Raw genomic sequence first — 17014 nt, forward strand, 5'->3', positions numbered from 1 at the left:
AGAGGCAGGAGAGGAAAATCACCCTGAGTAGCTGGTACTGACTTGTCTGTGTGGTAGGACATGGAATCTAGGGTTAGTAACTCTCAGAACTTCACTTTAAAAAATTTCTTTATATACTAGGGAGAGTCCTACTATGTAGATGATTCAAGAGTTGCAAACACACAGAATGCACAGTCCCCTCTCCCTCCTCGTTACCCAGGCTGTATGACTGAAGGGGACCTTCAATACTGGTGCCTTAAAGGAAAGCACTGGATTCCCCTTTCATCTTTTGCCAACTTCTGATATCTGGAGACCAGCAGAAATGGCCCTCTTTTCTCCTGTCATCTACATCCTGGCTTAAAGAATTTTATGAGAAAGACATGTTAGGGGGATTCACATAATAGAGCTTAAGGTCTGACTTAACCGTGTATCTTTCAGTAAGGGCATGTAACAGCCACACCCAGGCTTTAGGACCAAGTTCTATACTCACATGGTCTCATCATCCCTATAATGGATAACTGCCCTGTTCTCGCCTTCCTTGCCCTCTTCTTGGAATTGGAAATATTTCTCAAAGACAGAGGCAAAACAATTTCGTTTCAACATGCCAGCCTGATGCACAATGGAATCCTTGGATGCCGGCAGATTTTCAAGGTCATATAGCAAAGAGACATTGTACCCTGGAGAGGTGAAAAAAATCAAAAAACAAAAAAAACAATGGTTATATTAGGAACAAAACCAAAAAACTTTGCAGGTTCTAATGACATTTTATTTTGTGTCAGTGTCCATACTTTTAACCGAGGTAGACTGCTATCCATTCTCATCTGCCTCAAATGGCAAATGAGGTTAAGATAAAACTTTAATTCTTATAAAACCACTGTAAATATATATGTAGCTAATTAACAAATGCTATGCAAAAATTTGAATCAATATCAAAGATGACTGATTACAAATAAGGAATAGGAAGAAGCCATAATCCAGGAACTTTAAGTAGAAATTTAGTGTTCTAGACACAGTAGTGAAGGGGGCACTTGTGTATGCTATCAAGCTATAATAATAGGAGTTACAGATTTTCCTCTGATGGTTTAACTGCCAAGTGCTAACATAAGTCAGCAGCTGGGTAGCTTTTTGATTAAAAAAAAAAAAAATACCCCCTTACATACCATCACAAACCCTTTGTGGTAGGAGGCAAGGTATGGACAAATCTAAAAAATATGCGCGCGCGTGTGTGTATAGTGTGTATGTGTATACTTCCCCAGTAGCTTTTACTTGTAAATGCTATAAAAATTTCACAGTGTTTTAAAATATTTTACTTCATTTGATCTCTGTAAGAATTCTTTGAAGTAGGCAAGCCAGATATGGTTATTCCCATTTTAGAGGGAAAACAAGTTCAAAGGAGCAGAGTGCCATGCTAAATGCAGGATGATATAGAGGTGTAAGCAACTCTATTTTGAGTTGAATAGAACTGGGTCCAAATCCTGCCCTTGCCACTTTGTGACGTGGACAAACTATCTAACCTCTGTAATTCCTGCATCTTATTTAAAAAGGGTGGTGAAATGGGGGAGGCCCTTGGGAAAATTTAGAGAGTGTTAAGTATTTTAAAGTGCTCGGAACACAGTAGGTCATCAATAAATGGGACCCGAAGCCAAGTCTGCTGACCACTGCACACTATTCTCCCTCTTTACAGCATGTTGAGTACGAGTTCCAGCAAACACGGTTAGGACAACTGATTAGTTAATCAAACAATTAATACATGCCAAAAAGCCTATAGGTGGCTTTGCAAGAGTATCTGTACATCACTGAGGATCATTTCATAGTCTAGGTAACTGCTGGGAATAATTTTACCAGAATTGTATGAAATATCTTTTTTTTTAAATTTATTTATTTATTATTTTTTAAAGATTTTATTTATTTATTTGACAGAGAGAGACACAGCAAGAGAGGGAATACAAGCAGGGGGAGTGGGGGAGGGAGAAGCAGGCTTCCCGCCGAGCAGGGAGCCCGATGCGGGGCTCGATCCCAGGACCTGGAATCATGACCTGAGCCGAAGGCAGACGCCTAACGACTGAGCCACCCAGGCGCCCCTGTATGGAATATCTTAAACATTTATACTTTGTCACTATTTAATTTTTCCCCAAGAGCATTCCTGAGGTCTGTTTTTTGTTGATCTTCACGGAGAACATGGGCTATCTAAATCTCTGTTCTAGATTGTGCTAACATATTTTTGGCACTCCAATATTAAATAATACCAATCATCATTCCATTTTGGGTACCTGAAAACCAGATAGGCAAACAGACTACAGGATTAAAGATTAGACAGAAAACGAAAATATATAGTTGAGGTTTGTTAGTTTTGTTTTTTTTTTTTTAAAGATTTTATTTATTTATTTGACAGAGAAAGACACAGCGAGAGAGGGAACACAAGCAGGGGGAGTGGGAGAGGGAGAAGCAGGCTTCCAGCTGAGCAGGGAGCCCGATGCGGGGCTCAATCCCAGGACCCTGGGATTATGACCTGGGCCGAAGGCAGATGCTTAACGACTGAGCCACCCAGGCGCCCCGAGGTTTGTTAGTTTTAAGAAGCCAATAAAACTAAGTAAAACTATAGCTAAAGTCAGACTCTAAGTAAGGCTTTGATATGATAAAGAGAAACATACTGAGGACAGATTAAAAGTAAAAATCTAGTATGGCCTGGACAACTTGCCCAGACAAAGCCACAGAAAAACAGGAGGAGACACACTACTTTCACACGTTTTTATACTTTGCACTTCTATGAACACAAGGTCTGCAATCTGGCAATGGCCTGTGCTTTTAGCAGGAAGTGGAAGAAAAGGCCCAGGGACAGAAACATAAGCACTCCAGTGGTTCTGATAGAATGTAGGATATGAGCTCGGTCAAGCATGCCCAAGAGTTCCAACACAATTTTTTCTGTTCTAGTTCTGTTTCTTTCTTCCTTTCTTCCTTCTTCTCTCTCTGAAATTCCTTGATTCCCCTAATAACCTAGTGTTATTTATTTTTTGGTTTTTATTTCTCGATATACTTTTACCATCAATTTGGGGATGAACACATTCTAGTATTCTTTATGGACTGCAGTCAATGCTCCCACCTACAGTACTCCTAGTAACAAGTTACATCCCAAAGATCTCTTTCTGTATTTGGTATTTTGTTTCCACAGCATACAGAAGACAGGGGAAGGTCTTCTATTGGGACTGGTGAGGCATGTCACTTTATAAAAATGAAAACAAATAAGCAAACAAAAACCACACAAGAGTTGGGGGAGGAAATAAGCTAGCAAAAGTAACAGCTGTGAAAAGACAGATGTACTTCCTTCTTAGAACAACTTGCTAATCAAAGTACCACAGGAACAAAATGCTAGTAATATTATGTTCAAAGGAACTTAACCACTTGGTCCTCATCAGGGGGCCCAGCTAAATGCTTCAGAATTTGAGGCTACCACTTATTCACAAAGATGAAAATAGTGTTCAGTTTTTCTGCTTTAAATTTCCTGTAAAGCAGTAGGAACGTAGCTGTTGTAATCAAGGAAGGCCACAGTGCTTTTCAATTCCTCTGGCTGCAAAGAGGCTATTTATTCTTTATTACAAGAATGGGTTAAAAGGGGGGCTGAAATTTTTGTTCCTTGAATATGTGAGAATAGTTGTGTTTCCTTCTCCAAAAGTGCAGAGTACAGAAAATGGTACTACTAGGGGCTAGGGTGAAAACCAGTGTTTGCTCAGTCTCAAAAGGCATTTTAATCACCACGAGCAAACAAAAGTGGCTCACTGGTTGCAAGTTACTTGGCTCCACCACATAAGTGTTAAAAATGACACACATCAGTTCTGCAAACCACACCGTGTACCATTACTGGACAAAGTAAAGCCCCTTAAAAACTATTTTTATGGAGAGGGTTGAAGTGCAAACTGGGCTCAGGCAGAAATATTTGTAAAATGAACAATATTTAAACGAAATGCTTTGGTTAAAAAATAGCAGAGTACAAACATGACAGGTCTCTTTCCATGTCACTCCACAGTTGCTCATATTACTACATACCTGATTCGGGATTTACCAAGAAACTCCCGTACACCCTCTTTAATAACTAGAAAATACAAAAACAAATGTTAATCCAAAGGTCATGATATTGTCATTATTTTTTTATTTTTATTTTTTAAAAGATTTTATTTCTTTATTTGACAGAGAGAAAGAGCACAAGCAGGGGGAGTGGCAGGCAGAGGCAGAGAGAGAAGGAGGCTCCCCGCTGAGCAGGGAGCCCAATGTGGGACTCGATCCCAGAACCCTGGGATCATGACTTGAGCCGAAGGCAGTCGCTTAACCAACTGAGCCACCCAGGCGCCCGATAATGTCATTATTTTTAAAGCACTGTATTTGCCACGCTTCTTCTAAGACAGAATTTTTCATTTGGTGGATGGGACACTGAATACACAAGGGGAAGCAGATATATCTGAGTTCCCAAGCAAGTCACTCATGGAACTGAGATTAAATCCAAAAGGTTAGGGGCACCTCGGTGGCTCAGTTAAGCATCTGCCTTCGGCTCAGTACATGATCTCAGGGTCCTAGGATCGAGCCCTGTTCAGCAGGGGGTCTGTTTCTCCCTCTTCCTCCTACTCATGCTGTCTCTCGCTTTCAAATAAATAAATAAAATCTTTAAAAAACCCCACAAAACCTTGCTTAAAAAAAAAAATCCAAAAGGTTAATCTAGGATCTGTTTTTCAATCAAGCTCATCTTTTACTCTTTTAGGACCTGGTCACACCCTTTGTATGTTCTCTGTTCTCCTCCTGTATGTCGTATATTTGCACACAATCATTTTTGTTTTCAAGAGTGCAAAAGGATGTTAAACCCAAGTGAGAGTAGATTATGTTACCAACTAAGTACAGGCCGAACCAGTAACCCAGGTGAGTGAAGAGATAAAGCCAGAATTGCTGTACAACAGGCTGCAGGGTTTTGTCTCTAGACATTTAGTCAATTTCTCAACACTATCTCACCACAAACACACTAATGATCCTCTGGAATTTTCTGGGATATCAAAAAAAAAAGGATACTTAATCTATGACAAGTTACCAAATTAAAAGTGAACAAAAGCACTGACTTTTGTTTTAATTCTAAGAGTTACACATGCAGGTTTTACAGGATTCCATCAGCCAGAGACAAGCAGTGCTAATGCAGGTAGTCCGAGAAGGGAGCTCCCATGTGCGCAGGCTCCGGTCTCTGCACCCACTCACGCCTGCATATGGGGACTGGCAATAAATAGAGCTGAGTGAATATTGAGGTTTTTTTCTAATCTTACTTTCCATGCACCCTCTAGATATTAAAAAAAAAAAAAAGCGCAGCAGCAAACCATGTATTTTACGTCCTGTTTCAAAAATTATCACATGGTGAGGTTCTTTCCTTTCTGTTCTTAAATACTCTTTAATATTCCACATATTTATTTTACCACTTTCCTATAGCTGGAAGAAATTCTCTATCTGCAAACTATGGAAACAGAACAGACCTCAACGCCCGACTGTGAGCACACTTGTTTTTATATAGGCAAATGACAAGTAATGCCACATGCAGTTCCGACCTAGTGACCATACAGCCACTGTAAGATTATCTCTTTTACAGAAGAGGAACTGAAGGGAGCGGTTAAGGTCACAGAGTTTGTTGGTGGCACAGAGAGATCTCACCTTTAGGTGCACCATATACTACTTCTCCTAAAGACTCTTGCGGTGGGGGGAGTAACAGGCACATCCCAAAAGAATTTTAACTAGCACGGAATCTCTGAGCTGCAGTACTGCACCGTGTGTCCTGTGGGTACTTGGAGGAAGGGGAAATTCGATGTGGAAGAAAAAAACATAGCTCCTAAGATTTAGTTTAATTCCAAGCTTAATATTCTGAGATCTGAAAGGTTCTTAGAGCCAAACATACCCTGTTTAACTCCTCTGCTCCTTCCACTTGGCAAAACCAGCCAACACTTCCCTGTTGATGTCACTTGCACGTTTAACCACGATTCACTTTTCTACTGAGCGCCCCCCTCTTCCAACCTGACACCAGGAGATGGGTGAAGGCACCCCATCAGTCCTCACCATCAGACTTTCCCACCCTAGCAGCAGGGGCTTTCTGCCTTGAAAAAGGGCCTGGGCAAAGTAGCAAGCTTCCTCTGGTTATCACAGGCTGGTCACTGTTTAACCAACCCAGAGAGCCATTTACTGTGTACTCTGCTCCAAAACTGTGAGTGTTACTTGCTCCACCCACTTGGGTGGGTGGGGTTGGTTGGTTGACCCTGTGGGAGCTACAAGAATAGCACTGTGTTGTGGAGTTCCAGTGTGCAGAAGGCACAGACTGGAAAGATTTAAGAAATCTAGCTTTAACGCTTTCTTTCACTTCCAAAGATTATTATTATCATTGTGCCTGCATCTTCAAGAGAGAGGACTGTCTGGGGAGAATGATTACACAATTTTGAGTTGTCTGTTCAAAGCTTTAACAATTCTTTTCAGGTAGTCATTTTATGGTTAATCAAAAGCGGGGCCACTTTAACGGTCACTTGTTCCCTTTTGTTAATCTGGTAAAGGGAGATGGCCACTAACTTTTATAGAATGATCCTTCATATGTTTTATGAGACGAGGTCTTCCTCCTGAAGCTTTTCTTTCAGATAAAATCACCCTGAATACAACTTCTCTACACATCTCTTCTTCCATTGAACTTATGAGGCAAATCAGAAAAAGTTTTGGCTCTTCCCTTGAATTGCTGGGACAGATCAACTGCATACGAATAACTAAGAAAAACGACTGCCTATGGCTCTTGAGACTGTATTTAATATCAGTTTTGGTTTTAATACCAAAATATTATTGAGATGGATTTTGATCTTTTTTTATTGCAAACAGCCTTTTCATTGCATAAATTTTAAATATTTCAAAAGCTACTGCTCTTTATCAGAAAGAAAATAGAAATAGCCGTATCTTCATTCACCGGATTAATGAGAACCTAGCTTGTTAAAACTAAAAGATATCTGAAAACTGATTCAGGAACTGAGTCATACTTCCTGCTTTGAGACCCAACCACAACGTGTGCACACTAGTGTAACAGCATTTTCTTTCTTCCATAAATGGCTCTCCCCAGAGCAAATATAGTTCAACAGGAACCAAACCTGCTACTTTAGCTATAGAAAGAAGCCAGTGAATGAGGCATGGCCATCAAGAATTTCAAAATACATGGACAGCCTTTCTTACTTCCCCAAAGGTAGTCATAGGGAAGAAGAGAAACTTAAAGCGGCCAGCTCTAAAGAAGTTTAAATCAAAAAATTTGAAGGGCAGATTTGTGCCTAAATTTCCAGAATGAGAAATTAAGACCATAAACTTTAAAGGCCAGAGCTGTATACCTGCTTCACAATATTATAGAAATAGAATGGAACCCATCTATCTTGAGACAGCTGTTTCTTAAGTAGGCTCCACAATGTGGAGCCCAACGCAGGGCTTGAACTCACGACCCTGAGATCAATATCTGAGCTGAGATCAAGAGGTGGATGTTGACTGAGCCACTCAGGTGCCCTGTGATAGCTATTTTTATAGTGGTCAAAGAATGTATTCTTTGGTGTATTTTTTGGGAACTAAAGTTGTTTTTGTTTTCATTGGTTAGGGAACACCTTTATTTTTCTAGAGTAATGAACAACAAGCAAAGCTCCAAAGCTTTTTCTGAAAAACACGCTTCTTTATATCATTATGGGTCAAGAGCCCCTGGTTAGGTGAGCAAACTGTCCGGAGTGGCCAGTGCCAGTAGGCGTGACCAGTGCCATAGGCCTTCTAGGAGTGGCAAGCTGCCAATAAGGTGAAGAGGAAACAAGAGTCCCAAGGAAAATGATGTGGAACATACCTCATCAGCACCATGTGCCTGAAGTTCCTTGTAGAATTTCAAAGAAATACTGACCATCACTTTTGTTTTGTCTCCATTAGGATTTGAAATATGATAGAGGACTCCATCGAAATCTGTGAGGGAAGTAAATAAAACTGCTTAACTTGGGAATGGGAAATAAGATCTCAAAGCACCTGCCTACCTTGTTACAGGCCACACGCAGGTCCTCCTTGGAAGCAGGCATATGAGTAAAATGGTATTTATTTTAAATCCATGCAGAAAGTCAGCAAAAACACTGGGATAGAACTATCAAGTACTTATCTCTTTCTTCTAAAATTACAAAACTATTCTTACCTTCATCACAGCTTGGTACTGAAAGTATTTTTTTTAAAAAGCTTTTGCTGTGATGTATTTTATTTTTTTTAAAGATTTTTTATTTATTTATTTGAAAGAGAGAGAATGAGAGAGAGAGCACATGAGAGGGGGGAGGGTCAGAGGGAGAAGCAGACTCCCTGCTGAGCAGGGAGCCCAATGCGGGACTCCAAGAGTCCCGGGACTCCAGGATCATGACCTGAGCCGAAGGCAGTTGCTTAACCAACTGAGCCACCCAGGCGCCCTGCTGTGATGTATTTTAAACAAACCTACAATATAACGTATAACGGACCCCTAGTTTCCTCCATGTGACCTCAACAATTATCAACACATGGCCAATCTTCTTTCATTTAGCCGTCCCCTCCCAATGATTTATTCTAAAGCAAATCTGAGACATCACATCATTTCATCCGTAAGTATTTCAGAATGTATCTCCAATGATAAAGAAGGATTTTTTAAAAAACACAGTTACAATACCATTGCCATGCCTAAATTTTTAAAAACAACCTCTTACTATCAAATATCCAGTCAAGTGTTCAAATATTCTGCCCCCCCCCAAAAAAAGGTTTTAAAATACTGTTGTCTTATTTGAATTAAGATCCAAATAAGGCCCCACATTGCATTTGGTTATTTCTTAAATTTCTTCTAATCTATATCCAGGCCTCCCCTCTCTTTGGCTTCTATCTTTCTACAGTACAGAGAGGATTTACCCTGTATAGTCCCTGAAACGAGGTGCTGAGTGCCATCACTTTAGGGAGACCTGGCATTGCTAGTTAGTGGGAGGGGACAGGGATGGTGCCTGGCCTCCAGTCACAGCACTTCAGAGCTGCAAAAAGTCTTCCAAGATCTAGTCAAGTATCCTCACCTTATAGAGGGTGATTGTTTAACTCCTCAAAGTCCACACAGCAAGTGAGTAGTATCAATATCTAATTCTTTTTTTTTTTTTTTTTAAGATTTTATTTATTTATTTGACAGAAAGAGACACAGCGAGAGAGGGAACACAAGCAGAGGGGTGGGAGAGGGAGAAGCAGGCTTCCTGTGGAGCAGGGAGCCCAATGTGGGGCTTGATCCCAGGATCCTGGGACCATGACCTGAGCCAAAGGCAGACGCTTAACGACTGAGCCACCCAGGCACCCCTCAATATCTAATTCTTAACAGGGAATAGAAAGCAGTAACCTCTCTCTGACTTGTTGAACAGTCTCTAGTATTTTCCATGTTTTCCCGCTACTCTAGTGCTAGGCAAACTGAGATGAAGACTGCCTGAAGACAGTAATTTAGCATTTCCAAATTAAATAAACTTGAGTTTATACCACAACAGTAAGCCCAAACTTCTAAAATATCAGCAGGTAACTTTACACAGTTCAATAAATCCATGAAATAATTATCTAAAACAAAGACCTTGGAAAGACTTGACAATCAAGGGACAGTACCCCAAATCTCAAAACTTATTTTAGGAATGATTTTGTTTTCTATTTTTATATTGTGCTTTCTCTTAACAGGGCTGAAGAAAGGACACTTACCCGCAAATGTTACTTCTACTGCTTCTGGTTTGTTACTGCAAAACAAAAAGAAAAGTCCCTTAGTTAAGATAGTTGTATTGCTGCTTGGCTTCAAGGGGACTTGCAAAGACTTCTGAGCTTTATTTCAGATCGGAGCATTGTGGACCAATCTTATGCTTACTGCTGACCTGAGAACACAACTCATTTTCTCATGTACCTGAACCTTTGGGCTCACTTAAGGTGGAGGATACTTTTTTGTAGGACAGATAGTTTTTGTTTTCCAGCTGCTGTCGAATCTTTGTCATGGTTGGTGCTTAGCTTCAGTTCAGAATTCCTTAAGACTATGATATGCACATTTGCATACGTGAACTACAAATGCTGTCTTCTGATCAATGTCTCCCCCACAGGACAGTAGTGATGGACGTGGAGGTAGTACATGCAGCAGGAAAGCTGCTAAACAGAACTCAGAATGGTTTTAACTCACTAAAGATGAAAGGATAATTCCAGGCCATAAAACAAAACAGAAGTTCTATACCATTTCAAAGACAATCTCTAAGTCTTCCCACACGTCTTTCCCTCTCCCTTAATGTCACCCAAGTATTCAACACTCCCCTTCACGAAGCCCTCTGCCTGGTTCTACCCTAGTTTTGTTTTGTTTTGAAATTCCTGTGCTGCACCTGCGTAGAAAGCATAGCACAAAGTAACACTGTGAAATCACTGGCAACAGGCAAGACACCAATTTTCCAGCTTTAGCTTTTCATCAGGACCATGTTTTCAGACAAATTAACACCTGCACACCTTTATTTTCTCTTATTCATCTATAAAATGGGAGAATACAAGTGATCCTACCGACCTCAGAACTGCTAAAGATAAAGCAAGAGAAGAGATATGAAACTTAACCTGGAAGGCAATGACAACAGCCTGATACTTTCTGTCCAGCTCCCTGCTCAGCCTGGTACAGAAACTTCTACTTGATAAATGCTGCGGAGTTATTACCTAGAAGGCATGACATACATCCTAGCTATAAACAATCATGGTCAATTAACCTCCCATGAAAAGCAACCTTACGTGATTTCCCCACTTCTCCTCAAAGCCCAATGGTAGGAAACAAAGGAAGACTCCACGTTTTTTGTTTTAAAGATTTTTTATTTATTTGACAGAGAGAGACAGCGAGAGAGGAAACACAAGCAGGGGGAGTGGGAGAGGGAGAGGCAGGCTTCCTGCTGAGCAGGGAGCCCTACGTGGGACTTGATCCCAGGACCCTGGGATCATGACCTGAGCCAAGGCAGATGCTTAACGACTGAGCCACCCAGGCGCCCCAAGGCTCCACGGTTTTATCTCTAACTACCTAGGATTCTAATGATTCCACTTTGTTTTATGGACCAGCAGACAAGACACACACATTTCCACATTTATCCTTGCCTAATTTGCTCAAGACCTCACCATGAAGTACATCTTTTTTACTTCTTTTTACATCAAGTACATCTTTTTACTACTTCCGCTCCCCTACCTGTAAAGGGCACCATGACTGAGCTGCCCTCTAGGTTGCTGGGAAATAATGGAATACACAGGGGGGTTTATGAGTGTTAAAAAGCTGCTGCAGATGTTACACAATACCGTTCCAGGAAACTGGCTTCTATGAAGTGTACGTTAGCCCTGTTGAAAAATCAACCGATATAAGTCACATACAGAGTTCTACTCTACTCTTTCATCATAGCCATCCATGTGTGGTTTAGGAGAATCACTCTGGGAGACTCTAAGAATGAAAGCACCGAGTGGGTTTACAGAGAAGCAGTGAGTTCAGAATATGATGAAAAGAGCGAGATGAAAACTTAAATTGCTTCTGATCTTTCATTTGAAACTACAGCCAGGAGACAAAGACAATGAATGGCCAACCACCATTCCTCACCTCTAAAAAGCCAAGAGCAAAGGAAGCAGCAGCACAAACATTAATCTATGGCTCACCTGAATGAATTATGAAGAGGCTGCACAATGGGAGGGAGCACCAAAGTATATTTTCCTGGGGAAGGGTGGCTATGCCAAAAAGTCAGGGTGGAGGCTTGTAAAAGTCCATACTGCATCACTTAGTAGGTGGCTGGGTTTTTTTGTTTTTTTTTAATCCTTAGGTTTTAACTCAGCCAACGAAGGACTGAGTTCCTCACTCTCCTACTTCAACAGATGGAGAAAAATTAGGTATAAATAAAAAACCTTAGGGTTCCAAGCTGTAAACATTAAAAATTTTTGGAGTCATGAACTCATGACCCTGAGATCACGACTGAGCCGAGATCAAGGGTTGGAAGCTTAACCGACTGAGCCACTCAGGCGCCCCCCCAACCTATAAACATTTTAACTGAAATTCTGAATTTCTCTAGGCTGTAAAGTTCCCTAAGCACATATCCCCACTGGGAGAAGTTGCTTAGGAAGAGCTATACCAAGTGGTTTGCTGCCTGACTCGGGAATATTTGTCAAATCACTGCCATTAATATTTTAGTTTACTATTTGTGGCTGCACAATAGGTTATAGAGAAGACAGGCTGTAAAGGAGAGCATTTGTCCAAAGGAGTCTTCCTGAGAGGTCATGTGGGTCATGTGCCCCAACAAACAGACCATAGCAAGAGTGAAATATACCAAACAGGATGGTGTGTCAATTCCAAGACCAGGTGTTTGTTATTTACTTCTGTGGTTTAAAACCATGGAGCTAGAGGGGAATAAGACTGGTCTGGGGGAAAGGGCACCACTTTAACAGGCCCAAAAGATAAATGGATTAAGTTATTTTTTTGTTTTACCATCTGCTAAAGTTTCAGATGCTGGGAATGAGTTTAATCACAATAAAAGCAAGTCCTTCAGAGCTGACTGTTCAATTCAAGTCCTGTCACTTACTGGCTATAAACCACACTCAATGTTGTTCAGATATTGCTGAGCCTCAGGTTCCTTTTCTAGAAAATGAAAATTAAAAGGTTGTTGTGAAGACTAATTGAGATGACATGCGTACAGGAAAGTTTCCCAACCAGTGTCTTGTGACTAAGTTACAGACATGCTGAGATAATGGTCCTCACAGCCCTCAGGGCCGCCCAGTAGCAGGAGCTCTAGGCTAGACCATTTACTCAAATGTGCCATACAAATATCATGTTGTGTGTGTGACAGATCATAAATAAGGTTAGAAGTCACCAGTGAAGGGTATCTGCACAGTGCTTAACGAATTAGTCTACTCCTTCCACAACTCCCAAGAGGCCCAGTTTTCTCAGCTGTAAATGGGAACTGCTATCACACAGGCACATTTTGAAATCAAATGAAGTTATGATTTCAAAGCTTAGAGCAAAGTGTCTAATTCATAGACGGTGATCGATGAATTAGTTTTTCTTCTACGTGAAGTCAGAAGAGACCAGACTTTGAAGCCATCCATGGTTGGGAGAAGTTGTGGGATTGTGCTAACTCCCAGAATCAGGAATTGGTCAGCACTGTAAGGAGAAACAGAACAGTGTTGTGATATCCAGAATCCTAGAACAAACCAGCTAGATAAGTGCTCAGGGTTACTGACTGGATAGCACAAGACACTAAAATATATTCAATTCATTCAGATGTGTTTCAAAAGCTATTCTTAAAATCCTTAAAGAACTCCTGACAACTGTATTTTCCAATCCTCTTTTCTCATTAAGGATTTTGGAGTTTTTACTCCTGAATGCATCCAATTCCTCATCTGGGCACTTATGTGCCTCTTCTACTTACCCCTTCTATGAGCCGAATGAGAGAAATTATTGAATTCGGCTATCTCACCGTAAAGTTTTCGATCACTCTCCAGTTAATTCCCCTATAAAGCTCCCATCAACCTATGTGAGCAAAGACTAAAAAATGTGGTCCCTACTCTCTGCTAAGCCAGATCTCAAAATATGCAGAACAAAGATGATCTAAAAGCTGATTCACACAATATCAGAATAGTGATAAATTAAGCACCTAAAGAAATTAAGATCCATTCCACCTGGCCTCATCCATTCCTTCAAGAGAATAGTTACTGAGCTAACTATACATACAGTGAGGATGCTGGGAAAGAAAGATGACCAAAGTGATAGGCCCTGCCCTTAAGGAGTCATCAGTATAGCTCTGGAGCTTCATGCACAAAGCGGTGCCGAGGAGGTCAGAAGCCAGGCAGCAATGTGCAACTATAATGACCTGTAAAAAGACCAACCAGACCATTCCATTTCTTCTAGATATTTAAACAATGTCCCAATTCCAAATCACTTCAAATCAGTCTCTCTCTCTGAGGACACATGCAGCATATTTAGGAATCAGAACAAGGTATCAGCAAGATTTAATTTATTCCTTTCTCAAATTTCTCCTCCCACAGTCCTTGCCCACCCCAACTGGCACGGCTTGCTTCACTCCCCCTCACACAACCACAGAGCCCCACAATATGCACAGCTGTGGCAAGGAGCCAGCATGCACTTAAAATCAACAGCAATTCGCATCTGACAGCATTTCCTCAATTCTGGACTCCAGACTTGAAGGTGACAGGCCTAGCTTCTGAGGCTGAAAGGTTCTTGTATGTATACAGTAACAAAAAATTAAATTAATTTGCCAGAGTATTTCTGTTTTAACTGGGCATCTGGATAAGAATTCCTAAATGAAAAGGCAATGCTGTTGACAAGACCTGCACGAGCTTATTTGCAGTGTTGAGCATGGCTTCTTAATCACCATATTCTCATAGTGTGTAGGATGTCGAGTAGACAATTTACCAATAATTACCATTTTGTGACGATATATGAACCATTCCAATAAGCCATTTTCCCCAGGAGTGTGGTAGGAAAAAATAAAAAGCAATTTGTTAGGAATGAATCTTAGGCTTTTTCGGAACTGCCTCCAAATTAAAAGGTGATCATGCCTAAATGTTCAACAGTTTAGATTAACAACTGCTTTACCCAAAGTTAGTTTAGACTCTTAGTAGGATGTTATAGGCAACATTCAGCAGGATGGTCTGAGGCATCATTTAAAAAAAAAAAATCAACCTCATGAGGAAAATTACTGCAACTGTATTCTGAAGCATATACCACAGAACTATTTTTAAGACTATCTCATGCTTGCATTTTCAGTAGCTGCAACAGTGCTACTGCTGTTCAATAGAACTTTCTGCAATAGTGGAAATGTTCTACATGTGTGCTGTCCAAATATGGCCACTACTAGCCACATGTGGGGGCAACTAAGCACTAGAACCGTGGCTGGTGTGAGGAACTTAGTTTTATTTCACTTTCTTATTTAAACTTAACTAGCTACACGTAGCCACTGGCTATTATATCTGACACCACAGAATTGTGAGATTCATTCTGGAAAAGGCTGCTCAGAACCAAAATTTCCCCAACCGGTTTGCCCTAAGAAGCAGAAAGCCGGGTGGAGCTGCCCTCTGCCAGCAGGTTCCCACACTGGCAAAGCCTTTCCAATTTCCAGGGTTTCTCCTCCAAGCTACTCCCCTTCATTAATGTCTCTCTCCCATCTCCACCCTAACACACCTCACCCTTTAGCTCCTCTCTAACTTTTGTCAACAGACTCTCTCAGAAAGGCCTCCTTTCTCTGTTCTTGCTTGGTGCTGAGCACTGGTAGAATCCCATAAATGTTTATGATTATCACACTAGCCATTTTTTGCTGGAAGTTCTGGTGTAGTAGGCATGCGCCTTGATAAATACGTTAACTACTTCACTGCTGCCTCACGGTGTATGCCTGGGAACTCTCAGCAGGCTTAGAAGCCAGCTTCTGGTGGGTGTTACATCTGCAATCCCACCTACCTCCTACCTCCTAGGCCTGCTATCAGGGTCTCTTCAAAGATCTTCAGAGCGCTTTTCAGCAGAGTATGTTTTGAGCCCACTTAAAGTCACATCTCAAAGGGAAGACAGGCCACAGTAAAAGGCAAAATTTGCTGCCCTGCCCCAATATCCAACATTGCTGTAACATATACTTCGTTAAGAAGTGTCTTAGAAGTTCTAACTTATGCTTCCAGACTTGAGTGCCTATTTTAATTCCTCTGAAACGGTACTTTGTTAAGAGTTAATTTTTTAAAAGGAAAAGAGCTGATGTTCTGGATAATGGGCTTCATTTTGGAATCACAAATACACAAATAGATGTGAATGTACTTCTACACTACAAAGCATGCTTCTACTTGAAAATGAACAGACATTTATCTTGTAGATCAGCTTATAACCACCCAGGTCTCATTCTTTGCTAGTCTGGACTCGAGAATGCACTTAACAGGTTCAGCTGTGAAAATGCAGAAGTTAATTTAACTTCCTCCGATGTGCTACACTGCTCAAAAAAAGTACCCAGCCATCACCCAAAATAAGACTCTGAGCTGATTCACTCAAACATTTAAAATGCAGAGGAACTGGTGAGACTGAAGACAAGAAGCAAGTTAGCTTCAAATATAAGTAACTGCAGCCCCTGGCAGGAAACAGCAGCTACTGCTTACTGTAAGCCTTACTTCAACTAAAGCCATGCTTTACTTTACAGATAAAATCTGTGACCTTATAAAAGAGACAAGAGACACAGTCTGTTCAATTTAAGCAGTGGGTTAGAAGTATTTTTTTTTAATGCCTCCAAGCCACAAGTTCATTATGAGCACTTTAGAATTTCCCCTGCACCAACCCTTTCCCATCTGCAGATCTCCAAGTACTTATTTCTTATGACTAGTTCCCAGTTCACCAGAAGGTTTGCACTTATTTCCTCAACTGTGTAACCAAGAGGCAAAGCCCGGGGAAACGAGGCAAAGGGGCTGGCTTACAGGCCACCAAAAATTAGAAGCTAAAACCAGATCCTTGGCTCACGTTTTAAATATTAGAAAAGCAAAGCAGCTTCGGGGAAGGAGGCTGTTTTCTACTGATTTTTGTGTTTCGCAGAGAAGGCTGCCTTAGAAATATGTACTAACCTACCTTTAAAAAGGCCAATAATAAATAAAGGTTATCTGAGAACTTTATAGACTTTGGATGCTTCTAAGTGTGTACCTGGGCCAGGATTACCACATTAAAAATCACAGACCAGGGGTTTTATATTAAGAGTTTAAAAGATAAATGGGTGGGGAGAGGAGAATTAGAACCTCAGAAGAGAGATAAGGGAAGGGTGTGAATGGGGAGACTATCAGCTTTGCTTGAGAAATATGTAACAAAATGGCCAGTGTGTCTTAACAGTAGGGTTCGGGGAAGGGAAACTAGACAAGTCGCGTTTTTCCGGCTGCACGACTGGGTCTTTCAGTCTTGCCTCCAGCTCCTTTAGACGTTGAGGTGGGGGTGGGGCTGGGGAGCGAGAAGGCCGGTGGGGACGTGGGCCTGCATCTTCTTCCCTCCTCCAGTCCTGGG

General features: G+C 41.1%; 1 protein-coding gene across 1 annotated transcript in view; it reads right to left on the reverse strand.

Moving 5' to 3' along the window:
* ARPC2 (actin related protein 2/3 complex subunit 2) overlaps nucleotides 1-17014 on the reverse strand; it is a 29166-nt gene that overhangs the window by 11314 nt on the left and 838 nt on the right. Inside the window, exons 3-6 of the mRNA XM_032402446.1 lie at nucleotides 9706-9740; nucleotides 7835-7947; nucleotides 4021-4066; nucleotides 470-656 (exon numbers count right to left, since the gene is read on the reverse strand). Coding sequence (XP_032258337.1) covers nucleotides 470-656; nucleotides 4021-4066; nucleotides 7835-7947; nucleotides 9706-9740 — 381 coding nt within the window. The remainder of the gene's footprint in view (nucleotides 1-469; nucleotides 657-4020; nucleotides 4067-7834; nucleotides 7948-9705; nucleotides 9741-17014) is intronic.

The sequence above is a fragment of the Phoca vitulina genome, unplaced genomic scaffold, assembly GCF_004348235.1.
Source record: "Phoca vitulina isolate PV1807 unplaced genomic scaffold, GSC_HSeal_1.0 scaffold1, whole genome shotgun sequence".
In the NCBI taxonomy this organism is placed as follows: Eukaryota; Metazoa; Chordata; class Mammalia; order Carnivora; family Phocidae; genus Phoca; species Phoca vitulina.